The following is a 27749-nucleotide window of genomic DNA, read 5'->3' as shown; positions in this document are numbered from 1 at the left end:
AGAACCAGTGTCTTCTCCGTGATCAGACTGTAACCACTCCTCCGATGAATATGCATTGGACTCAGGGTACTCTTCATTGTCCGATTTAATGTCCGCCTGTGCAGAAGTGCTCGGTTGTGCACCACGTTTTCCGGCGTTAGCATCGCTCGCCGGTGAGGCTTTACGACATGATCGAAGCCGCCGCGTCAACGCTTCCAACTTCGGCGTCAACCTTGGAGTCACCATCATCATCATCAAGCACTGGTCGATGCTTTTCGTCTTTGAAAAAAATGCTCAAGCGTGAGCTGCTTGCAACCGGTCGCCATTTTCGCTTCCTCAGCCATTGTCCCCTCAACACTCTAGCTCCACCTCACTTCTTCTACTACTGACTCCTACCCGATCTTGTCCCAAAAGACTCATCGCTGCCATCTAGTGCCCATAAATAGTCATTATACTAACTTGATCTGCTTGATACTTTGAGCACAGCTGGCCAAGGCTTTCCTCAACCCGTTTCCATTAAAAAACAGTTAACGTCTTTTAACGTTTTTGGCGGCACTCATTTGGATTTTACTAAACGTTATTAAACGTTTTTGGCGGTCAAAGGGTTAAAGTTTTTCTGGTTTAATTCTAATGATGTTATATGTATTTAAAATAAATCACTTATACTAATTTTCAACACTTGTCCAAGTTTTTCTAGATGATGATGATGATCTCAGCTGCTCTCTGCTCTGCTGATTGTCAGGCAAGAGCTGATGGTATGCTGGATGATGAGAGCCAGGCAGCTCATGCAGAAAGAGATGGGAGAGGCCACAGGGAGGAGGAGGAGGACAATGAAAATGATGTGGACTAGATGGAGGAAGGTGAGAGAGGTTTGTTGTAAAATTGAGTGTGTGAGAACACGACTCGCAGAGCTAAAGCTACGGAAGCCCATGGGGGCGAAAGCCGCGGGTGCGGTGCAACGAAAGGGGGAAAAAAACTCAATGTTATGATTTTTTTAATCGTCCACAACAAAACACTTAAATTAATTTAAAAAATCGATTTATCGCCCAGCCCTACTATCCACTCTGTTCTGTTTATTTGGCTGGCCTATATCCCTCTATTTTTCTTGCACAAGAATACTATGGATGACTGTCAATATTTGCGTGTTTTTGTGTTTGCCATGCTTGTTATTATTTTGATATGGTTAATGCATTTTACTTCTGCTGGGTTTTGCTAGGTATTCCATATGCACTTCTGCACTTTATAGACACACTATGCCAGTACTTGGGGCTCATAATGTTATCTTGTTGTTTATAACCATGTTGTTTGGAATAACAAATAAATATTGAATTGAATGATTAATATCAGTTTTGCAAGCGTCACACCTTACAAGAAAACTTCAAAGCGCTACAAAGCTATTACCGCAGCTGTTGCACGTTTTGTAGCCAAATGCATCATACCGATTAGCACGGTGGATAAAGAAGCTTTTTTGGATCTAATGAAGGAAGTGGACCAGAGATGCGAGGTGCCACCGCGAACCTACTTCTCACAAGTGGCCCTTCCACAGATCTACGATGCATGTGTCAAGGCTCAGCTGCATCAAATGGAATTTTTCGCTGCCACCACAGACCTATGGTCCAGTCACACATTTCTGTTCATTTTCTGTCTGGAAGTTGCATATTTTCCTGAATCCCACACAAGTGAGAACATAGCCATTGCTCTGCGGGTTGTTATAGCAAAGTGGGGCTTGGAAGAAGAGAAGCAAGTATCCATTATTTACAACAGAAAATTGTGCTAATGTAGTAAAAGCTGCAGAATTCAACAACTGGGTTAGACTACAATGCTTTGGCCACCGCTTGCATCTATCATATTGTTGATAGTTGACAATTTTAACATTAGATTGGACATAATTTTATTTTGACTGTCAGTTAAAATAATTATTTAATTTGATAATGCCATGCTATTTCAACTCATATTTTATTTTCCTTTCTACAGAGAATGCTGTTAAAGGTGATGAGTGCATTTCTCGAGCTGTCGGTCTTTGCAAGAAGTTAGGGGGGTTGGTGCTGGAGTGATCCATGAGCGTTTTGTAGCGTTTTGTAGTCTTGGTGTAACGTTGCAGCTTATACAGACTTTTTGGGGGTCGTGTGAGCATTTTAGTTGTTTACCTCACCAAGCTTGGCAGTAATAACATGGTGGCTTTAGTGACGCCAATTCAAAGTCGAGCTGCATGTCTTTGTCTCCCAAATGCTTAAAGGTCCCATAGTATGAAAATGCACTTTAGTGGGGTTTTCTATCAATAATATTCATCCCCGGCCTGTCTACAATCCAACCTGGCATGAAAAAAGTCCATCCGCGACTTCTTTAGCTTCCTCCTCCTTTCTAAAATGTGTGCTACAAACGGGCAGATTAAGCTTCCGTGACTTAGTGACATCAAAAAGACACGGAAGTGCATTCGACCCAGCCCCCTCTGGTTAGTGGCACCACCTCTGGTAAAGTTTTGTCACACCCACTGAAATTCGAGAAGCTGGCTGCGCCTTTCTTTTTTCTCCCTGCTCGCAAATGCTCCGTGGAGAGGGGAAACATTGATCAGGAAAAAGTGGTTGCTTCCTTCGTCCCAAGTCTTTAAGACAGTGGATTAATTTTATTTTTGAAAGACATGTACCGACACCATTTCTCAAAGGACTGTTTTGTTAGTGAAAGCCTGCTCAGAGCTGGATTTGCAACACTTTTTAAACATAATGGATCGCTCCCAAAAGTGTGACACGACTGCAAACGGGAAAGATGTAAGTTTAACATTTTTGATTTAGCCTTCCTCCTATCCTTTCTAATAAGAGATGTGCACCTTAGTGGGAGCTACATTTGTTGTGTGGAGGTTGTTTGGTTACAAGAGGTCAGATATGATAAAGCAGACGGTGGTTGGATAATATGAAGCGGTTGCGTATTTTGTCAAGATACAATCCGCGGTGGTTAATTTGCCGAAACTGGCAACTCGCCACCTTGTTGACATGACTTTGTGATGCTAACCGGCCGCTAATTGGTCTCAACGAGACGGCTTGTACATTGCGACCGTGCAGTGGCCTAAATGTGTACATTTGTGTTATTCATAACAGCTTGTAAATGTCTACAAGCATTCACGTCAAATCGGAGACATTCACGGCAAAATAACGTTCGCGGGAGATTTGCCGGTTACGGCAAAAATAACCATTACCTAAACAATCACAAACTAATGCTACAACATAGTCTCTGTAGTAACGTTATGCTACTTTTTCTTATGGTAAAACGTTATGCCACTTTTCCACATATTAAAATACAGTTGTAACTCAAGAGTTTGAACACAATTTGTTCCTGTGAAGTGTTCAAAGTCCAAATTGTTCAACCTCCAAAACATTTTTTCCATAGGAAACAATGTAAATGCAATTAATCCATTCCCAAGCTTCAAAAATAGAAAATTCCTAGTTAAATTTCTATTAACTCTTTCACTGCCAGACGTTTTCAGAAACGGGATGTTGCCAGTGCCAGCCGATTTAAGCATTTTGACTGATCCTTCAAGGTCCACAGAAAATGTTGTGTTTGGACTAAAAAGTTTGTTTCTACCTTATTCCGTTCTTCAGTAATCAACAATAGAAAATGGTTAGTTTCACCGAATGCTCTGTTTTGAAACAAAAAGCGGAGAAAAAGAGCTTTTTGTGAAACGATGTTATTTCATGCACTCTAGTGAATTGTACACTTCTTTTTGTCCATGAATGATGCCACAAACACCTAAATAGTGCTTTACTTCTGTAATACACCACCACCAACAATGAAAAAGTGTTTTTAGTTTGCAAAATACGTTTATTTCCATTCAACAGTGTAACAATTTGACAAAACAATTTCGCAAACTATTTACAAATGTGTGCAACTGTGGTACTATTTACAATTATGTGGATGTTTCAAATACATTTTTTATTTTTGTAACGCTCTCCTGCGTGCAAGGAGAGGGAGCAGGGTTTGCACAACAGATTACTTTCACTTTCCATTGTCCGTTTCGCGTGCAGACGGCCTTTTTTTCCGGGGAATAGCAAGTAGCAGACTGTACACACTCCTCCGATGAATATGCATTGGACTCGGGGCACTCTTCGTCGTCCGATTGAACGTCCGCCTGAGCGTGCTCGGTTGTGCTCCGCGTTTTCCGGTGTTGGCATCGCTAGCCCGTGAACCTTTTATGACGTTGTCATAGCCGCCGCGTCAACGCTTCCAACTTGGCCGTCAACCTCGGAGTCACCATCATCATCATCGATGATGATCATCGTCGTCATCAATGTGCTCTTTATAGCGTTGGTCGATGCTTTTCTTTCGTCTTTGAAAAAAAGGCTCGACTGTGAGCTGCTTGCAAACCGGTCGCCATTATGGCTTCTTCAGCCATTGTCCCCTCAACACTCTAGCCCCGCCTCACGTCTTCTGGTGACGCCTACCCAATCTTGTCAAAAGAGTCATTGCTGCCATCTAGGGGCCAAAAATAGTCATTAGGCTCACTAGACCTGCTTGAAACTTTCAACACAGCTGGGGAAGGCTTTCCTCCACCCGTTTCAAAAAAATAAAAAATAAAAAATTGGATGACGTCTTTTAACGTCATTGGCGGCCCTCCGTAGGTTTTTACTTGACGTCTTTTAACGTCAGTGGCAGTGAAAGAGTTAATGTTAAAAAAATAAAAATAAAATAAAAAACACATGTATAGCCTGTACAGTATTCAAACAATAAAAATACCTTACCTTTTTTGTTGTGGTGTTTTGGTATCAGTGGATGAAAAATGCTGTGTTAATTCATGCTTTAATTCTGTGCTTAGTTAGTGTATTTTATTTTCGGCATATTGTTAAACTACTAAGGGGTCCTTGTGGGCTGTTTAGCATCAGGCACGTTGTTGAACAGCTAAGGGGGGCCCCTTGTGCCAGTATTTAAAGAAGTAGTCATGGTCAGCGCGATAATCTCCTTCCTAAATCCACTATGGTTCGTAGCACTGTACGTTTTTCTTTGCTGCCACTGGCACTGCTGTCTTTCCTTGAGCCCATATCGAAAAAAGTTGTGTTGGAAAAATCAAAATGCACTTGCAAACGTACAGAGCACCTCCTCTTCACCTGCTCTGACTGGAAATGAGCAGCGTGAGCATTCGGCATCACCTGGCTTCACTTGGCTACCTGATCAAGGTACGTTTTCGAGAATGAGATCAAACTCCGAGGCATTTTTTACTCCGATTTTTTGGCCGAAGTCCGATTTGTACGAGTTGTGAGACGTTCGAACTCTGAGGTTCCACTGAAGTTCTCAAATGTGTAAAAGACATGTCTCTATTTTTCTTTTCTTCTGCTCCCATGGCCAGTCGTTTCCATTCACAACATTAGCACATGGCTACCATGACCGAAATCACTGGCCCTTCGAGAGAGAAGGGTATGGCCTAGGCGTGGTCTGGTGCAGCTATTTACATAAAAGTGACACACCCCTAAAACGGGATGTTTTGAACAGAGTTTTTTGGCTGATTTAGGGACAACAAAAATATTAGATCCAAAGTCAATTTTGACGAATGCATTACACAGACATGTATTTTACACATTTGAGAACTATTTTAGTATGTTGAAAAGTTGAATAAAATGAGACCTTTAAGAGCATGTACCTCTGTCCACCTATCCATTCGCTTTTGCTAAAATACAATAAAAATATTGCGGCTAATGAGGACATTATAACTAGTAAATATTGTAAATACTGTACGCTCCCAGTAAAAAACAACAACAACAACAAGTGTATGCTCGCAAGGCTAATGGCGGTTGCACCCCTCAATTCAAACAACCAATCGACGTTTGTCTGCACAGCACGTTTCGGAATGTGAAGGAATTGTGCTGAAGGTAAATTTTTATTCGTGATAAAGAAACAAAGACATACGATACGATACGATACATTTTTATTTTTCCCGTGGGGAACTTTTTCCTGGACTCCGTCCAGCTGCAGTTTACAGTAAAGAGAAAACAACAGAATAGAAAGAGATAAAATTAAAATTAAATAAATAAGAAGTGCAGCAATAAGTAGAAGACTTCCCAGAAGTCTTCACAGAAGTATACATGTGTAGAGAAGTACATTGCACACACCCATATACACACATATCCCTAGATTTTAATTATCATATTTTCATGACTATAAGGCGCTTTTTAAAGTCTTAAATTTTCTCAAAAATAGACGGTGCACCTAATAGTTAGGTGCGCCTTGTGTGTGGACCAAGGTACAAAATCGAACTGACTGTGTGGGAGGACTTCCCGTGACACATTGCTTAAATACTAGAAAGGCAGACCTGACTGAGGACAGACATCAGAGCACGGAAGAGTCAACTTGGTGGAGAGTTTTCCAGCACCACCTCCTCCTCCTGTACTCTAATTGAAACGCATAACCCAAAATGTATTTATTTTTTCAGATGCAGCATTCAATTTTCCCATCCGTTAGAAAACCTACAATAGAACGCTGCACAGCATGCTGCCGTTTATTTCACTGCCCCCTTTGCCCCAAAGGTATTTATAAACAAAGCCTGCCGCCGAGGCTTCAGCGGCATTTAGATGTGCATGTGAAAAATGCCATTACATTTGAAGGTAATACATTTCAGATTAAAGATGCAATAACATGCACACAATTTTGACATGTTTTTTTTTTAATCATTTCTAAAATTTATAATCTAAACATTTTCTTTGCTTGCTTTTAGATAAGATCTCCCGCTGCAATTTGAATTGCAGAGATGGGGGACATTTTCATTGACCTATGTGTGACAAGACAATTATTAGAAAGTCAGACATGGAAGGACACATGAAGACTTGTTCCACACACAAAACAGCATCCGCCTCAGCCACTGCAAGGCCTGAAATAAGTCTGCAAAAAGCCACAATAACACCATCTTCAGCCCTGACTGCTCTTGTGCAACAAAATACTGCAATTCAAGCACCTACAGTCCAAGTCTCTGAAGACACACACATGTCCTCTGTTATGGTTTCTTCTTCAATTGTTCATACTGCCCAAGAGACTGACGGTCCACAATCTAAACTTAAAATGGTCAAATTTCGACTCTGTACAATTACTTGTTGGAAGAAAAACTCGGCCAAACACATACAGAGCAGCCATTCATTCCCACACCATGTTAATACTTCGGCGAGCTGCCCAAGAAGTTTTCTTGAAAATTTACTGTGTTTTCAAGACTATAAGGCACACTTAAAAGTCTTTAAATATTCTTATGTGTGCACCGAGTTCAGGAGACATTTTCCTTCAAGACAACCCTCAGGGCATATTTTGCTGTGCCAATGCGCGTTTCTGATTATTGGGCTGGTTCCCGCTAGTTGCTAGTTGGCTACTGGCTTGTATTAAAGTACAGTGGTGGACGGAGGGGAGAAGGCAGAAGAGAGTTGCAGCTGTATGTACTCAAATGTCTGGAGATGGAACGAGAAAGTGAATAAAAAGACAAAATAAAACGCCAAATTGCAGTGTGATCTCCTGTACTTCATTTCGTCTACCCTGTTTGGACCCCACCTTTTTGGCGACGTGCAGCCGCCGGGCGCTATACGCAGAGACGATTCTAACACCGGCCGAGACCGAGCGTTAACGGATAACAAAATACTGCTGGTATTTGCATTGTCGGTTTGGCTAAAAAACTCTGTAAAATGGCATCAGCTAAGAGACATGCTTGCGAAGCACAATTTAAACTGCAAGCTATCAGTTACGCGGTTGTACATGGGAATAGAGCAGTCGTGAGATTATTCCACATCAATGAATCCATGGTTCGGAAGGGGAAGAAGCAAGAAAACAAAATTGGGGCTTGCCATCATTCCGTGTGGATTAACAAAGGAACTACAACTGGTCATTGAAACTGGGCATTGAAAGTAAAGTTGCGAGAAGCATGGGAGCGATCAATGAAAGAAGGCGAACACACTCAATCAAAACAAACTGGGAGGCAGCCCCGGATGTACAAGGCACGCCACGGTATGTGAGTGGATTGTGGACGTCTGGGTTAAAGTGTCTGATGTTTTTCATTGTTTTGCTTTCTTCTCTGTAAGGTAATAATTTCGGCCAGAATTATCCCATATTTTTTCTTTAACCACCGCAAAGCACTTTATGCTCGCAGTTTGTGCTTTGGGATTGTGTATTCACATCCGATCCGTCCCGATCCAGTTTTTTTTTCCACTTCTAATCCGATATGACAGTCTTATTTTATTTGTCACTGAGTAGTGTTACAACAAAAAAAATACTTTAAAAATTCACTAGAATGCACGATATGAAGTGCAAAATGGCACAATTTTTTTCAGGAAAAGAGGGTGGGCGAGGGGCTGGGGTTTTAAGGGGGCGCCGATCCAAGTAGATTTCAAATCTGTGGGAAACACTGCAGAGGAAGCACCCCAACAAATCAAAGGGCATAACAGAAGCCAGTCATTTAAAGAGTGTCTTTGTGGATGACAAAAATGTGATTTTTGCAGTCCAAAGAGGAAGGCACGGCTTTTCAGTCCCTTTACATGTCCAAAACAAAACCTGGGGTCTAGTGCACAACATTCAGTGTGAGTTGCAGGAATGCAAGCAGTACTGCAACATGGCATCACAAAGCGGAATAGCATTTACAATCTGTGCGCATATCTGCTCTTTGCCGTATTGTACAAACATCGCCACAGAAGAACACCTAAAAGAAGAAGTGTTCATAAAAATGGTGCAGTTACAATTCTTTGGAAAGTCAAAGACAACAACTTGTATTAAAAGGCAAAATAAATGCACAGGCAGCACATGTCCCTTTGTGTGTGGAGGTGGCATTTGAAAAAAACTTTGTTTTTCAGTCCATGAGCCAGCGTTTTATTATTTATTACATTATTACAGTTACCTTGGTCGGGTATTTGTAACTTATAATTCCATAGCAAACACATGGCATTGCCCTTGTGCGAAACTAAGGATGTCATGTGTCTACAAAAACATAAGCAAATGGCATTTATTTCTAACAAACCGGCATGCGTTTAGAACAAAGGAAACCAGCACCAGTGCACCACCACAGCCCCAAGATAATTTATATCCACCATCAGCTGAAATCTTAAAAAAAGCTTGTAGAGTATACATATAGACAGGCTTGGGAAGTAACAAAATACATGTACCGCCGTTAGGTAATCAGATTGCATTTTTTTTTTTTTTACTGTATTCCATTACAGTTACAGGAAAAAACATGTAATCAGATTGCATGTACATTTAATAAAAATGGGGATTACTTTGAGGATTACAATTTCTACGATGAGAGTGCGAAAGAGGGAGAGAGAGACAGAGCAAGTGTACGCCTGCGCCAGACAGATACAGAGAGACAGAGACAGAGCGAGGGAGAGGGATAGAGGGATAGAGTGAGAAAGAGTACGTGCACGCCTGAGCGAGTGGGACCGTTGCTACATGTCGAGGAGGTGGGAACGAACGAACGAACTGACTAGTCGTGTCCTCCACATGCGGGCAGTTTGACAAAGCTTCACGGACGGGAGGAGGAAGTGGCGACCGGTATTATTCACTGGAACTTACTCGGAGCGAAAGTTTGAGCTGAGAGTCCAGCCGCATGCTACGCACTATAGCTTTTTGCTAGTTAGCCCGCTAGCCTACAACCATAATGTGAGTTACACCTTCCAAACAAATCTTCCTCCCACCAATTCACTATTTAAACATCATACACAACATATACACGGCTAAACTTGTGACTGGGATAAAAGTTAATTTTGCAGTTGATGTCACACATCATCATCTTTATTGGATGACTATCTATCTATCTATCTATCTGTGAGGTGTGGTTGCTTTCAGTGACAGTTCGAAAACAGCATATGGTCATCAATCAATCAATAGCCTACATGCTTTTTAATTCCACGAAAATAGGATTTTTGCTATTTGTAGGCTGCCCGGTCCCTATCACTCGCAAATAGCAGGGGCACATTGTATAGAATATATATTGTGGTGATATTTATTTTTATTTTGTCTTCATGAGCATACTCAATATTAGAGTAATCTAATAGAGTTACATTACTTTAATATTATGGTACTTGGATTATGTTACTAACTACATTTTTTAGCAAGTATCTTGTAACTGTAATGGATTACATTTTAAAAGTAACCCTCCCAACCCTGCATATAGACATAAAAGACTTACAGCTAACCTGCCAGATGACCTTGTAAAACCAAAAGCACTCAAGGACTCCATCACAGAGTTGCATCCAGTAGAGACAGTTTGTGCACTCTGTCCAGGAAATGTAAATATTGAAAAGTCAGTACTGATCTCCCGAAAAAAAAACAGAATAATCTCTATAACAATCGAAAGTAAGCAATTGCATTCATTACCTGCCATTATGAAAGTTTGCAGAGAAAAAAACCTAATGTATATTTTATATTTCTGTCTCATTTTCACCAGATGTATCAACCTATTTCTGGCGATGTCCACAATGTCATATGACCTACAGATACCAGGAATGGCAGGACAGTCTACATAACTTTGATGACTATTCTGTTTTGACTCTTGATCTTTGTATATACCTGAGGCACAACCTGCGGGTACATGCAGTATATTGTATTGTAAAAACAAATGCTTTAATATGCGTGTGGGTTTATTTGTCTGTATAAATCTTGCATAACATGATTTTGTTGTTTTTTCCTCATCTCTAGAACAATGTCTCAGTGTTCAAGGTATTAAGTGCACTGGAAAGCCTATGGAAGGTGACAATTCCTGCCAGAGACACTGTTCTGTATGCCTACAGCCACTTTGAGGCATTGACAAGCCATGATTACTCCTTTTCTTGTGTTTGCTGTGGCTACTATCCTTCAGTAGTTGTCATGGACCTACACAAAAAAGGAGTGTTCAACTTTCCTGGTATGTCCCAGTTTTTCATGTGTTAGAAGGGACTTATATAATTATATTAAAAACTAGAGAAATAATATTAGCATTGCATTTTTTTCTCAGTTAGTGACATTAAAGATGCTCCGGAGAACTTCCCTGGTGACGTTAACATTGAAGAGTTCTGGGATTCTATTCAGGATGATTTCTCGTGGCTTTGTCCATAGTATGTACATGTTTTAAAATTTTCTGTAAATTCGCAATTGCTTTTACCAAATGACGCAATCCACTTCAGCAAAGTCATGTGTATGTCATGTGTGTTTTACTTTTTATAGATCATGAAAAGAACATCTTCAGTGTGACACCTTGTTTTGAGTACTGGAGTCCATGGATTGGAAAAAATACATGCCAGTCTGACGTGGTATTAAAGGTATTAAAAAGTGTCCACTGCCAAGTCCACCTCAGAAGTAGAAGTCACGATGGTTTCAGAGGACTGGCTGGTGGATGAGTTTATGAAGCAGAAGGTACAGTGTATATGTACAGTGTGTATATATGCATGTATGTTTGAGTTGTATTGCATGCCGACATGTTTTCTTTTCTTGTCTGCATTTTAAAAGGTCTGCAATATGGATGCAAAGGGATCGCGGATGGATCTGATTCTCAGACTTAAGCAGGAGATGAAGACACGACATTCGTATGACCAGATATTTCAGAAAATCTGGGGAACCTCTGGTAAGAGTCACATTTAACTGCATGATAACTGCTTAAGATTAGCTGAAACTGCTTAAGATTAGCCGATTGCATGTTTACTACAAAACCTTTTTCCCCCCTATTTTCCATTAAAGGTGGATGGTCAGTGATTCTGTGCCCCCATGGTCTGGTGTACAGTTTGAAGTTAAATCTGCGCGCAGACTCTCCAAGAAATTTTGCTGACCATCTCCTATCCTGGAAACACTTGCCAAATGTCGACGTTTACGATTTTGCTTAGTGTCTGGCAACTCATGTCAACTTAGGTTGGCCAGCTGTGATACTTTTCAAGCCATATGAAGGGAGATTGGCTGTGTCAACCACAGAAAACATCACAGAAGCCCAGCAAAAATAAAAAGAAGAATCTCTCTACCACGGCTCTCTGAAAACAAGCAGAATCCCGATGGGCATCTGTGCACTGGTTCCTCAAATCATTTTGTCTTGTATGACAAATTCCATTAAGTAAATACTAAACCCACAGGAAGCGCTTAGGTGGATCAACCTGGTTCAAGAACTTCAGGGTTCACTGAATAGTCAGGTGGCCGAGCAACTTTTTGCATGTATGCGAAAAAACAACTACTTCCTCAAAAACATGGCACCCTCAACGCACATTTTTTTTAAAATGAGAAACATGCTGCATTACGGAAACATCAAAACAAATGCACTAGAGAAGGAACTGCAGAGAGGACATAAGTCCCATCGTTTACAAGATGTCACGCTGGACAACTTGGGACAAGCAGTAGTTGGCTAAAAATACATTTAAAGAGAGATTTATTATTTCAGGGTTCTTTTTAAATAGAATATATATTGCCTGATGATTATTCCTTAAAACTCAGGGCCATCACCACCGCATAACCCTGCGCCCTTGCAGCAGCAACGGCTCCCCACCAACCCAACCACAGGTAAGCAGTAGGTTTGAAACTTTTGGATTTTTCAGATGGACATGCCACTTTTACGGCGGTGTTGATGTATTGTCCTAATGGAAAACTTTGACCTTGGAAGGTGATACTAAAAAAGGCTTTTATATTTTATAGTCAATGTAATATATATTGTGATTTTTTTTTAATTGCCTAATATTTTTTTAGGGCCATGGAAAGCTCTTTGCTCACTGGACAGACTATTCAAAAGCCCTCCTCCGAGGTGAGGTGTTGCCAGTGTTTTGGCTGGAGAAAAGGAAGGTGGATGACAATAAAGTCAGATTTTAATTTGGTGTTAGTCCCATTTGAGTTTTTGTTTTGTTTCATGTTGGAAACCTGCATTACTATTTCAATACTGGAGTGAACTCACCAGTGTAAGGTGTAGGACTAGCCTTTTTTACTAAGGATGCTCCGATCCGATATGTGGATCGGGTATCGGCCCAGGTATTGGGGGAATTTTTTTTATCTGATATCTGTCAAAATGGTCCCGATCCCCAGCCCGATCCACAGAGGCTTATCTCCTGGGCGCGCGCGCGCACGTTCACGTCTCCAATGAGCAGGTGAAACGGGGAATGGTGAGGTAAATATTTCCTCTTTGCTACATTGGCACAGCCAATGTCTGTAAAAATTGCACTGGTGGAACATCAGAAGCCATTTGGCATGAAGGCGGGCCCCGCGTCGCCAGCTAGCGGAAGCCGTTCGGCAGAGAGAAACCGCCTCCTTGCCACCGGCTTGCTCCCTCGCCGCCGTCGGGGGACCTTAGCGAGAGAGAGCTGGGACTGGTTGGTCTCACCACCAGCCAAGCGGGGACTCCCGCGAGAGAGAGCGGGGCTGGTTGGTCTCACCGCCGGCCAAGCAGGAAACCCTAACCGTCACTTAAGTAATGATTATATTCATTCAATATACATTCAATACATATAGAATACAATGTATTGAAAATAATGAATGAAAATCATACTCCAATAAATGATCCAAAAAGATTTCAAAGACATTAAAGAACATCTAAAAGCATGAGTTTTTTTGGGTGGAAATACTGTATATTGAATATTATTGGGGGGATTAGTGCAAAACAATTTAGTATGGATCGGATCGGTATCGGCAGATACTGAAGCCAAGGTAATCAAATCATACTCCAATAAATGTTTAAAAAACATTTTGAAGGCATTAAAGAACATCTAAAAGCTTTTGCGTTTTTTATGTGGAAATATATTGAATATTATTGGAGGGATTATTGCAAAGACAATTTAGTATGGATCGGATCGGTATCGGCAGATACTGAACCCAAAGTATCGGTATCAAATCGGTAATGGAAAAAAGTGGATTAGAGCATCCCTACTTTTTACATCATCTATTGACCAAATGGTGCAGCAGTTACGGTACAGGACTCTCTCACTCGCCTTTCTATAGGACTCGGTTGAATTGGGTGTTCTGCATGATGGCAGAGTGGACCTGCCCAAAGGAGGAGGAACAGGCTGAGGCCACTGAGTAATATAAAAGACTGTCGAAAGAATATATTGATGAGCAAGAAAAAGAAGAAACCCTGGAGGTCTTCAAATTCAAATTCCAAAACATTCAGGACCTGTTGATCTTCTGTCAGACGATAGATGATGAAAATAAATATTTTATATATTGCTGTACAGATTAATAAAATAAATGTAAGTCTTTGAACATGTTGTTTTCACATTGAGCCCTTAATTAATTTGGACTACAATGTTGATCTCGAGAGTGTACGTAGTAGTTGTTTTTTTTTGTTTTTGTTTTTTTTATAGTACACTCACTCACACAAACGCACACATATAAACATGGTCTCCCGGGTGGGGAAGCGAAACCATGCTGTCCACATCGAAGGCAAGTGATGGTAAAGAGTGTAGGTAGTAGTAGTATTACAGTATTTAGTTTGTATTTGGGTGTTCCAGCAGCACAATACTTAGCATAGACATAAAACCAGAAATTAAATACAGTATATGGCAGTAAATAATACAATTACAAAATATACAAGATTTTTTTATATGTTGGGGAAAAGTGTTACAGTTAGTGTATACAGTCAAATTAAATTTAGTGTCAGCATAGGAACTTCATTGGTACAATTCCATTGCAAGTTCCTACACGATTTTATTTTGTCATGAAAATAACGTGGAATTTATGGAAGTTAAGAATTAAAAATACAAAACAATACAGGAGGAAAAGAGCTCACATTACATGAAAGCTATTACGTTTTGACAATTATTACGTTAAATCATGAAACGTAACATGTAAAACCTTAAAAATTATCTGTTAAAATGTGAATCTTACATAAAAACGTGAACATTATCATGTAAAAATGTGAAAATTATTACGTAAAAACCCCCCCCGTAAAACTCAATGTTAAAAACTGCATTAGCACGAAAACCAGAAGTTCCTACGTGAGTTTATTTTGGAATGAGCACCATGTATTTCCTGCCCTGACAGTTGAGGCGTCCCGACAGTTGAGCTGACCTCGCAGTGGAGGTCTGCATCCAGGCACTCTTGCACATCTCTCAGCCACTGTGAAAAATAAAGTTCGGCAAATGAACGCGGAGCTTGCTATCATTCCGGGAGGCTGGCGAACACCGCTTTACCAAGACTGGGATGCAGCACTGTGCGAAGTTACGCCACAATTTGTCAATGGATCGTGAATGGTTGGGCAAATGCAAAGGCCGGTAATTATTTCAGGGGACAGGACAACGAGACGGAGTGTTTGATAGAGAACTTGCCCAGTTGTTTGTTTCGGATACAGAAGATCATGAGGATTTGGATTAGGATTGATCAAAAGCAACGCGAGTACATTGTTATATACTTCAAGTAGGGCTGGGCGATTTTGCCTAAAAATAAACTCAGATTTTTAAACAAAAAATTTGATTTACGATTTTTTCCCGATTTAATATTTTTATTATCATTATTTTAATTTTTTATATATATATTTTTTTTTACATAAACCAATAACTTAAAAAGTTTTGCTTTTATTTTATCAGTTAACAAAATTAACCATATTCTCTTGGAATCAATGTGCAAAACTTCTACCTTGAATCAAATACTTCTGAAAATGTAAATCTGTGTTGATAAAGTAGAAAAGTAAAACTATTTTTGTCAACTTTGTTTTAAAAACTAAACAGTGCTATTTGTGTCCCTGAATATGACACAAGTAAACATCAGATTTTGGCTTTAATGTCGGAACCGATGTCTGAGATGGTCATCCCCTCCAACTGTCTGCTGATTTTACAAGTAAAAGTACTGTAATGTAAATTGAGGTGGCTGTTTTGCCATGACTGGCAAATTTCCTCTTAGCGTTATTTGATTGGCCAGTCCCCGGAGTAAGAAAGACTTGGAATGCTGTAAATCGGCTATTTTACTGTGATTAGTCCGCTTCACCAAGTTCACCCCATCCTATAGATCTCCTTTCACTTTTCAATTTGTTTTGTCACTGAAAATAGGCTGTTATCAGCATTACCAGCCCGCGGTAAATAACATCTTTTCACCGGGTACATCGGCTTGGAGCCCGTAGGGGCAACAAACCCCGTCCTATTATCGTCAAGTTTGAGCATTTTAAACAAAAATAATTTGTTAAAAGTAAAGGACGGGAGCTTAAAGGGACCTCATTTGGAATGAATGACCAATTCCCGAGAGAGATTAATGAGCGGCGAAAGGTACTGTTTCCAAAATAGGGAGGAGGGTAAACGGACTACGATGGTCGTTGATAAGCTATACATCGATGGCCAACTATTCCGGAACCCCAACTCCACTCCCTGGCTGTTCTAATTGGCATTAGTGGAACTAAACTTTGTTTGATTATTAGATGTATACATATACTGTATATGTGGTTATAAAACCTAAAATATGAATACTCATTATGTTTAGGCTATATTATAAATATAATATTAATACATAACTATATCTAAAGTATATTTAAACAAAAAATCTCACTTAGGTTGGTGTATTTTTATGTTTAATCCTCCGCTAACTTCCTTCACTTTCACCTCCCCACCCGTTTTTTTCACTGTTATATTTACTTACACGTTACCTCATATTTTACACAAATTACATAAATCACCTAACCACTTTGATTCTATCCTATAACATGCCAATAATGACAAATGGCCTATACAGATAATATGAGTCTATATTGTTTGTATGCATAAATTAATTCTGGTTTCCTGGAATGTTTGTGGCGCTCGCTCACAGGCAAAAAGAATAAAAACTTTAGACCATCTCTTAAAATTAAAAGCAGATATTTGCCTCCTACAAAAAAAACACCAACAAAAATCTGAAGAAAAATTACTTATTGATAAGAATTTTAGCCAAGCGTACTCTGCCCCTTATAACAGTAGACAAAGAGGAGTCTGTATACTCATACATAAGAATTTACTCTTTACTCTAAATAATACAATAACAGACCCAGAGGGCCGATACATTATTATTCAGGTGACTATATTTAATAAAATATATACATTAGGTAATTTATATGCCCCTAATAATGATGATCTGGCCTTTTTCCATGATTTTTTCTCTCAGCTGTTTGATTTAGCAGTGAACTCTACTATTATTATTGGAGGAGACTTTAACACAGTCTTAAATCCATTAATAGATCGTTCTAATAATACAACATGTATAAGGCGATTACAATCTACTAAAGTAATAGGGGAATATATGGATGATTTTGGCCTCGTCGACAGCTGGAGACTTAAAACCCAAACAAGAAGGAATTTACCTTCTTTTCCACTGTGTCCGGTCTTTTTCAAGCATTGATTATTTTCTTACAAATAACTCTATTGCTGATAAAACTGTTACAAAAATACATCCTATTATTATTAGCGACCACGAACCAGTCTCCCTTTCCCTACAAGTTGATTATACCTTTAAACTACCCCCTACATGGCGTTTTAACATCTCACTCAAAATGATAAGAAGAGAGTGGGCAGACTTTTTGGAAATAAATGACTCTCCAGACCTATCACCATCTCTTCTCTGGGAAGGCAGTAATTAGAGGTAAAATTATATCATATTCATCTTATAAAAAGAAACAGGATCAAAAATTTGAAAAAGACTTGGAAGATAAAATTAAACAACTGACGGATGAGTACGCAATAAACCCAAATAACCAAATATGGACTGACTTACAAAATACAAAAATACAGTTAGACGATATGCTAACTAAAAAGACAGAGTTTATAATACAACAATTGAGATACAACAACTTTGAATATAATAACAAATCAGGTAAATTTCTTGCAAACCAACTTCAACGCAATCGGGAAAAATCTCTTATAATGGCTATTAAAGGGACAACTGGTGAATGCACACAATCACCAGAAGAAATTAATCAAATTTTTTATAATTATTATCACAACCTATACTCAGAAACTAACAAGCCTAACCCTGAGCATATTGAGGCATTCCTCAGTAGCTTAACTCTTTTACGGCCAAAGACGTTAAATGACGTTCTGCAAAAACCTACGGAGGAGCGCCAAAGACGTTAAAAGACGTCCACCCATTTTATTTTTTTTTTTGAAACGGGTAGAGGGAACCCTTTTGCATCTGTGGTGAAAGTTTCCAGCAAGTCTGTTGTGCCTAATGACTATTTTTGGCCCCAGCGATGACTCTCTTTTGACAAGATTGGGTGGGCGTCAGTAGAAGACGTGAGGCGGGGCTAGAGTGTTGAGGGGACATTGGCTGAAGAAGCCATAATGGCGGCCGCTTGCAAGTAGCTCACGGTCGAGCCGTTTTTTTCAAAGACATCGACCAACGATAAAGAGCACATTGTCGACGACGATGATCATCATCGATGATGATGATGGTGACTCCGAGGTTGACGCCGAAGTTGTAAGCGCTGACGCGGCGGCTATGACGACGTTATAATTGTTCACGGGCGAGCGATGCTGACACCGGAAAACACGGCGCACAACGCTCAGGCGGACGTTCAATCGGACGACGAAGAGTGCCCCGAGTCCAATGCATATTCATCGGAGGAGTGTGTACAGTCTGCTACTTGCTATTTATTCCCCGGAAAAAAAGGCCGTCAAGAAAGTGTAACGTTTGCACGCGAAACGGACAAATGCAAAAGTGAAAGTAAACTGTTCTGCGAGTCCAGCGGCGTCTCCTTGCACGCAGGAGAGCGTTACAAAAAGAAAAACTGTACAGTGGTACCTTGGCTCACAAACTTAATTGGTTCCCACAGAGAGTATGTGAGCCGAAAAGTTTGTCTTCCAAACAAGTATTTCCCATAGGAAACCATTGAAATGAGAATAATCCATTCCCAGGTCCCCATAAAACACAATTTTCTACTAAAAAAGCCTTAAAACTACACAAAATATACCTTATTTTATGTATAATAAATGTGCTATTGTATTGTAATTAAAGAAATACACTGTACTGTATAATAAAGTGTTTTTATTTGCAAAACTTGCAACTTGCCTTTTTGATGGTACAGTAGTTGAAGGCTTGATGGAATGGAGTGGGAGGAGGAGGGAGGGAGGGAGTTACTGTTTGGAAGGAGAGTCCTCCGGTGTGGCTTCTCTTCTTTGCTTCTTAGGAGACTCTTTATCCTTGTTGCTGACTAAAAACCTCTTAATTGACACCTGTTGCTTTCTGAGTTGTAAGGTCTTACGAAACTGAGGCATCACATTATCATTCATCATGTTGATGATTCTCATAGCCACAGTCTTTTCTGAATGGTACTGTTCGATAAAAGCCTGCACATCACTCCACTTCGTTAACATGGTCTTGATGCTCTCACTTGATGCTGCAGCCATCTCCTCCTCCTCGTCCTCACATGACAACTCCTGAATGGCTTCCTTCTGCTTGTCCTCTTGAAGGTGAATCAAATCCTCTGTGTTGAGGACCTCATTATGAACTTCCAGGTAGCCTCTTGATGATATCCGAGTGAAGTTGCCGTGCTTTCTCGGCGATAATACCCGGGACGCTAAGTCACACAAACGCACACCTCGTTCGTGTTTTTCGATGATCTCCTTCTTCTGCTCGACCGTAATTTTCTTTAATGTCTTCTTAGGCTTAACACTAGCCTGTGGTGGGGTCTTTTTCGGTCCCATGATAGCAAAAGTACACTCCAAAATGGTCCAAAATGTCTACCAAACACAAACCACGTCCGCACTCAAAGAAAGGGGGTGACGAACTGGGACGCCGTGAGCGTGCGTCAGCTTCTCGTGATTTCTCGTGTCGCGTGATTTGGTTCGTCCGCCGAAAACTAGTTCGTCAGCTGAGACTATATGCTCGCGAATTTAATGTTCGGCGAAAAGTTTGTGAGCTGAAGCGTTCGTGAGCTGAAGCGTTCGTGAGCCGAGGTACCACTGTATTTGAAACATCCACATAATTGTAAGTAGTACCACAGTTGCACACATTTGTAAATAGTTTGCGAAATTGTTTTGTCAAATTGTTACACTGTTGAATGGAAATAAACGTATTTTGCAAACTAAAAACACTTTTTCATTGTTGGTGAAAGCGTTTTACAGAAGTAAAGCACTATTTAGGTGTTTGTGGCATCATTCATGGACAAAAAGAAGTGTACAATTCACTAGAGTGCATGAAATAACATTGTTTCACAAAAAGCTCTTTTTCTCCGCTTTTTGTTTCAAAACAGAGAATTTCGGTGAAAGTAACCATTTTCTATTGTTGATTACTGAAGAACGGCATAAGGTAGAAACAAACTTTTGTTTCTGATGAAAGATGAGAGTCCAATCTTTCATTTGGTAGTATGTGTGTTTCCATAGTCCAAACACAACATTTTCTGTGGACCTTGAAAGATCAGTCAAAATGCTTAAATCGGCTGGCACTGGCGACAACCCGTTTCTGAAAACGTCTGTCAGTCAAAGAGTTAAATATACCTCAGTTAACTACTGAATATAAAGATATGTTAGATGCGCCACTTACTATAAACGAGTTGTACAGTGCTCTAGATAGTATGCCTAATGGCAAAGCACCTGGCCCGGATGGTTATCCGGCTATATTTTTTAAGCACTTCTGGTTAATGCTTGCTCCACTATTCTTAAGAGTTGTAACCGAAATCAAAACTAATGGTTACATACGCCCATACATGAATACAGCAGCAATTAAACTTTTATTAAAGCCAGAAAAAGACCCCACCCTTCCATCAAGTTACCGTCCAATTTCACTAATTAACACTGATATTAAAATTATCACTAAGGCTTTCACATCTAGACTAGAAACAGTAATCTCGACAATCATTCATAGCGACCAAACAGGCTTTATTAAAGATCGTTACTCTACTAATAATATTAGGAGGCTCTTTAACCTTATTAGGATGTCACAGCGGCATGATAAAAAGGAAGTTATTATATCATTGGATGCAGAAAAAGCTTTCGACAAAGTTACCTGGTCCTTTCTCTTTGCTGTTTTAAATAAATTTGGCTTTTGGAAATCATTTATCCACTGGGTGTCAGTATTATATGATTATCCTAAAGCTAGTTACTACTAATGGGATTATAACTCAGAGTTTTACTCTACAGAGAGGCACAAGACAGGGATGCCCACTGTCCCCTTTATTATTTGCAATATTTATTGAGCCACTTGCATTAGCCATACGCCAGGAAAGAAGGATTCAAGGAATTCACTCTGGGGTAACAGAACATAAAATTAATCTATATGCCGATGATATTTTACTTTATTTAGAAAAGCCTGCTATTTCGTTAGGGGAAGTATTTAACTTAATAATTAAATTCTCACAGTTATCAGATTATTCTATTAACTGGACAAAATCAACACTTCTACCTATTACAGAAAATTCATGGAACCCTGCAAGCCAGGACCCACACTACTCATTTCCTATAGGTAATTTAAAATACTTAGGCATAAAAATCTCACCTAAATTAACTAATTTGATTCATTTAAACTTTTCTCCACTTCTGGATAACATTTATAGTGACTTGGCGCGCTGGAATAATCTTCCTATTTCTCTAATAGGACGAATAGCCACCATTAAAATGAAAATTTTACCCAAAATAAACTATTTTTTCTCAATGATTCCATTTAAACCTACGGCTAACTGGTTCCAGTTGTTCGACTCAGCAGTTACAAAATTTTACTGGAATAAAAAAAAAGCAAAGATTAATCTATCTACTCTTCAGAAAAGTAAATCCAAAGGTAGTCGAGAGGCACCAAATTTTATGTACTACTATATAGCTAACCAGCTACAATATATCATTCTATGGGCACAACCCAACAGAAGTACTAACTGTTGGCTGGAACTAGAACAGAAGGACTGTAATAACCTCAGACTTCTAGATTTACTCTTTATTACAACATCGATTAAGCGACATAATTGTTTTAAAAACCCAATGATTTCCGCCACCCTGACTGCCTGGTGGAAGGCACTAGAATTGACAAAAGCCCAAGTGGAGCCCTGTGGGCTTTCTCCCCTATGGCATAACCCCGACTTTCAACTTAACAACCAATCGTTTTATTTAGGTGCGTGGGAGCACACATCTCTCCAATGTGAATTACACATCTCCACCAGCTCTCCTCAGATAATATGTTTATATCATATACATCCTTGCTCCAAAAATACAAAATAAAAAACGGAATTTTTTTACATTATCTACAAGTTAAAAATATGATAAAGAAACAAATTCTGTCAAATGTCTTTACCCATCTCGAAATGGGAGACAGACTTGTCTATAGCTCCAGAATCTGACTTTTGGATTCAAGTTTGTGAAAACGCATTTAAAATGACAAAACACACAAATTTACAACTTATCCAATGAAAAATTATTCATAGAACATACATTACTCAGTATATGATGAAGAAAATGGGACTCGGTTGGGGCAGACCGCAGTATAGAGCAGTGCTGCGGTCCCCTGTCCGTGTCCTCGCCGCGCCAGCCCCCTATTTATTTTTTTAAAGCACCACATACACTCACTGACATGCCTGGGAGGCGGGTGGATCGGAGCATGGGGATATCATTTCCCTCTGCTCCGGTTCACCTGCTCCCAATTTTAATGCACCACACACATACACTTGTCTATACACTGGGTGGGGTCACATTCAAGGTTTAGGGGTAGAGTTCGTCAGTCGGCGAACTCAGTAACAGGGTTAGCGCTGGAGTGACGACCGGGGCCTTTCCCCGCTGGGCCTGGGGTTCGGGGGTGCCGCCTGTCCCCCGGTGCCCCCATCTCCCCTTCTGCCCCCGGTGTTCCGTCCCTCCACGCGGTGGGGGGTGGGGTAGGGGGCTGAGGCTGAGCTTAACTGCTACATGGTATCTTCCCACCATAGATGCTGAAGAGAACCCTCTCTCTTGGTGGCAGCTCATTAAACTCAACTTTCCACACTTGAGCAAACTTGCCAGAAAGTACCTCTGCATACCTGCCAACAGCTCACCCTCCCAGAGGCTTTTTAGTGCCTTGGGCTATGTGGTTACATGACAGCGTACTTTTTTCAAACCAGACAACGAGAACATGCTGGTCTTCCTGGCAAAAAAAACTTGAGTAATTTCGTTATGCAGTGTAGTTTTCCATGGTTAATGTAACGTTGAAAAGGAGAAAAGTTACATCCTAAGCACTTTGATTTCAAGAATTATTATAAACTAGGGTGGGTGATATGGCACAAAAATTATATCACGATATTTAAAAGTAATTTGCGGTGACAATATTTTTGATGATATTGGTAATAATTACTGAACAATAGATTTGTGATTGGTGCTTTGGAATAATATTACTTTTATTGCAGCACAATATTTAGGCTACTTCCACAATCGAAACAGTGTGCAAATATAGCAACCGTAATGGAATGAAATGGATATAAAACCAGGCCAGGTAGTGTTTACCCTGTGAGGTCTAATTGTAACATAACTGCTAAAAGCCCATAAAGCCCATTTACTGAGCAAATACAAAGAGAACACAAACCTTCAGAAGTCAGTAGCAAATTGCATGAGTGAAGAAAGTCCATTATTTTCTCCTGTGTGGTTGATCCTTGTGTTGTAGAGGCAAAAAAATAATAAAATGATATGGTAGCAGCCAGTCTGTGGCGTCATGCTCTGTACATCGCAGGCAAGTGTATTGTTGAAAAATGTTTCCCCTGCAATTGTTTAGGCAGTGGTTATTTTGCCACAACCGGCAACCCTCCTGTAAGCGTTATTTTGCCGTGAATGTCTCTGATTGGTCAATAAGATGAGCGAGAAAATGCCGCGATTGCTTGTAGACATTACTAGCGGGTATGAACACCGCAAATGTGCATGTTCACACCGCTGCGCAACAGCAACGGACACGCCGTCTCGTCAAGAGCATGTTAGCTTAGCGGCCGGTTAGCATAATAAAGTCACGTCAACTAGGTGGCAAGTTACCGGTCACGGTAAAATAACCACCGCGGATTGTTTATCTTGGCCAAACAATACGCGACCGCTTCAGTATTATCCAACCACCGTTTGTTTTTTTCGTAAGGAGTGCGTCTAATCAAGAGTGCTCTAGTAATTAACTTTTGTTCACGCAAAACAACAAGAGCTGTTTCTTTCCATGTCCTCCTTGCGTGCCTGCTCATCCTCTTAACTTTAACGGCAAAAGTTGTCCTGCACAATTTGCAAACATTTTTTGCATCATATCTGACCTCTTGTAACCAAACAGCCTCCGCACGACGAAGCTCACTCCTACTTTGCTGACAGAACTGGCTGCAGCGCACAACCTCACATGCTCCGACATTGTTTTTTTTATACAGCAGCGAGCGACGCAAATGAACACGAAGACGTATCTCAACCGCTTGTCCTCACAAGGGTCATGGGGGGTGCTCGAGCCTATCCCAGCTGGCTACGGGCAGTAGGCGGCGTACACCCTGAACTGGTTGCCAATCGCAGAGAACACAGAGACGAACAACCATCCACACTCACAATCACACCTATGGACAATTTGGAGTGTTCAATTACCCTGACATGCATGTCTTTGGAATGTGGGAGGAAACCGGAGTACCCGGAGAAAACCCACGCAAGCACGGGGAGAACATGCAAACTCCACCCAGGAAGGCCGAAGCCCAGACTCGATCTCATGTCCTCTGCACTGGGAGGAAGGTGTGCTAACCAGTCAGCTACCGTGCCGCCACCTTTGTTTTCTAATATTTTATTTTGAATAACAGAAAAACATAAATGTTTAAGCTTACGTTTTGAGATGCTGTTTACAATTGTTGAACTAATATTGAAAATATGTAAAACTGAGTTCAGTTTGAGCACTGTGCGACTGTGAATTTTTAATTCACAGAATATGAGTCAGGTTAAAGCGCTTGAGAATTACATGGTTGTCACTTACCCATGGTTATGCATGAATAAAATAACTGATTAGGAGTAAATGTTTTTTTTGTGTGTGTTTTTTTGTGTCCTCGTAAGTTTATGGTAACACTTTTACTTAAAATTAAATATTTGCAACCTCGTAAATTTAGCATCAATTACAATTGTTTAGATCAGATCATTTAAAGCGTATTTATTTTGATACTAGATAATGAAAATATAATTTTAGAGACATGTTAAATATCACAATAATATCAATATCGCGATAATCAACACCCATGTTGCATATCGCATGTTTTTCCAATATCGTGCAGCCCTATTGTCAGCAACAACTTCAAAATAAGAGCAGAATTTATATTATATTCATTCAGCAGCAGCGCTCTGCCGCTCCTAAATCAGACCCGCCCGCCGTTCCTTCAAGCCAGCAAAAAAAAAAAGGCCGTGTTTTGTGTGCACCGAGTTCCGGAAGAAACGTTGTCCTTCCAGCCAAGCACCGGGGTAAATTTTGCTGTGCCAATGCGTGTTTCTGATTGGTGGGCAGGTTTCATGCTGGTTTCTGGTTGGCTGCTTCCTCAAGCTACTGTGAAAGGCTGTGTATGACGTGTGAATTAGAAGTGCGCATGCAGGGGGGAAGAAGTACTGCAGTGTGACCTCCTGTGACCTATACATTTGAAGAATGTGAACATGGTGGCCTGTGGCAATGAAAACTGCCCCATTGCATGGTTTTATTTGAGTTGTGTTGGCTTACACCTCACAACAGCTCAGTCAGATTTTTGGATTTGCCCTCAGTACTCTAATAAATAAAAAACTTATGTATTTGTTAATTAAAGCCAATTTTTCCAATATAACAAATTATTTTAAAGGAAGACTTATATATCTCATTTTTTCCCCCTTAAAATTGCATGAAATGAATAGCAACTTTCTCTTCCTATAATTTCTAATACTTGATCGTAAAACGGCCGCAGGAGAACGACTGATGCTGCTATCGGCCAGCGCCATGATTACTGATACCTTAAAATGAGACTGGTATCAGCACCAATACCAGTATTGGTAGTACCAGCTCTGCCAATTTGAACAGGGAAAAACCCTGCATGTAATGACCCTATAATGATCAAACCTGTCACAAAAGTATCTGGAAACACAGTAGGTTTTTTTTTGTTTTTTTTGCCGTTGGTCCCCTCTTTGTGGCATATACACTATTATTACAGTAATGATTTGTTCATCTTGCATACGTCTTTGACAGTTCTTTCTCCGACGCATGTTTACATGAGGGTATTTTAAAAATAATAATAATTCTGTTAACCACAATTCAAGAACCATGTCTATTTTTATTGGTTCATTTTCATTATTTATTTATTTTACTTTTGCCAGATTCAAGTAATTTCTGTGACCACTGTGGGTCTTACATTAACAAAGGGGTACCAACACTTTTGACCTCGTGTGTTAAGACTAATAACAGACAACATATGAATACTTTTCAAAATACAAAGTATTTCCTAAACAAATGAGTGTAAGAACTTAAGAAGTGACCCAACCTGCTCGCTGCTGCACAATTCTTGGCTGCATCCTGCTAATGGCGTCCGGTAGTTGAGATTGTCGCTCGTTTTCCTCATACTCTGCTGTCCTTCTTGAGTACATTATCATACGACAATCACAACACTTTACACTCACACTTGAGCGATGTGTTGATCACAAACGCGTCTTTTTTGTTATCGGCTAGTAAGCTAAGCTAAGGTGGGCCGTGAAACATCGACGTGCACCAAGACGACTTTAAGCAGAAACGATAATTTAACAAATAATGTTTTTGTCCGGGCGAGTGATAATGGACGTCCCGAGTTGAGATTTTGCCACTACAATACAATACAATACAAATTCAGGAAAATTTCGTGAAACGGGTTCCTCCTTCTTCGCTCCTGTGTTGATTGATTCTTCTTCAACTTTTTCTTCTACTTTCTTTTAGCGGTTGGCAAGAAAAATCGTACATTACCGCCACCTACTGAACTGGAGTATTTGTCCGGATAACCCCCAGTCAACAACAAGCCAACAATGAGGTCTCGCTGCAGACTCTGGGGGGGGGGGGTGCTCCATATGGAGGTAAAAGTAACTTGTACTGTACTTGTAAAAAAATTTTTTTAGTTGTATTAAAAAAAACTGTACCTGTAGAAAAAAGTATAAATGTGTATCTGTAAAAGTCGTTATTTGTACCTGTACAAATAAAAAAAAATAAAAATCTAAAAATACCTCATCAACTGCTGCTTAGTGCTTAGATGTGAAAATTACTATAGAGCTACAGAACCCTATTGAATGTTTTACAAGATAACCTAAACCTATAACCAAAAGTGGACAGTACTCAGCTACTTGTATTTGAGTAACATTATATTCAAGTATCTGTACTCTTACTATCATAATAAAATGAAAACAAAACGTTTTTATTGCGAGTGAATCTTTAAGCTGCTACAAGTATTTTAACCTCAACCCTTTATCCTTTGTATTTAATCATTTTATTTTAAATATTACAATTTCTTGATAAATGTCAGTATTTTTGCAATGTATGCTTAAAAAAAGAGGCTCTTACACTTTTAGTTTACTCATCACTCACAGTACTCAAATATTTGTGCAAGTATTTTTTCTGCACTTTTAATTTCTACTTGAGTTTAATTTTCCAATGTAACATTACTCTTATTTGAATATAAATATCGGCTATTCTGCTTTTGAAATGCTACTAAGATGTGAGCAGTGTCACTGTCACCTATCTACTTTAACAAAAGTAACTAGGTCAAATGTTAGTTTATTTATTTTTAATTAAATGAGAATCTCATAAGTTTCCAAATCTTGCTCAAAAGGTGGAGACAACTGCTGGAGACACTGCTGAAGCATCAGTGGGAAAAAAAGGATGACCCACTCCATCAGCAAGCAGCCAAGAGACAGGAGATGACAAGCCGGATTAAGGAAAAGACTGTTTTATTTTGTAGATCTTCTGCTGATGTGAATGTAGCAGGCTGAGGTCCCTTCCCCCACCTGTGGCAGTGGCCTTAGTCTTTTTTTCTG

The 27749-nt window shown here is 39.9% G+C and overlaps 2 protein-coding genes across 3 annotated transcripts in view; one reads left to right on the top strand and one right to left on the bottom strand.

Moving 5' to 3' along the window:
- LOC144040574 (uncharacterized) overlaps positions 1–26628 on the bottom strand; it is a 60458-nt gene extending 33830 nt beyond the window's left edge. For both annotated transcript variants that reach the window (XM_077554873.1, XM_077554874.1), the window contains exon 1: positions 26237–26628. In XM_077554873.1, the coding sequence (XP_077410999.1) occupies positions 26237–26345 (109 nt within the window). In that variant the 5' untranslated portion in view covers positions 26346–26628. The remainder of the gene's footprint in view (positions 1–26236) is intronic.
- LOC144040580 (uncharacterized) lies at positions 9367–11403 on the top strand. Its single transcript, XM_077554883.1, has 5 exons — positions 9367–9579; positions 10367–10506; positions 10618–10822; positions 10913–11012; positions 11122–11403. Coding segments are annotated over exons 2-5 (408 nt in total). The 5' UTR covers positions 9367–9579; positions 10367–10404; the 3' UTR covers positions 11123–11403.
- Positions 26629–27749: the final 1121 nt, after the last annotated feature.

Source organism: Vanacampus margaritifer, chromosome 20 (genome assembly GCF_051991255.1).
Source record: "Vanacampus margaritifer isolate UIUO_Vmar chromosome 20, RoL_Vmar_1.0, whole genome shotgun sequence".
NCBI classification, from domain to species: domain Eukaryota; kingdom Metazoa; phylum Chordata; class Actinopteri; order Syngnathiformes; family Syngnathidae; genus Vanacampus; species Vanacampus margaritifer.
The sequence above is the reverse complement of the archived record's forward strand: the minus strand, read 5'-3'. Positions and strand labels throughout refer to the sequence as shown.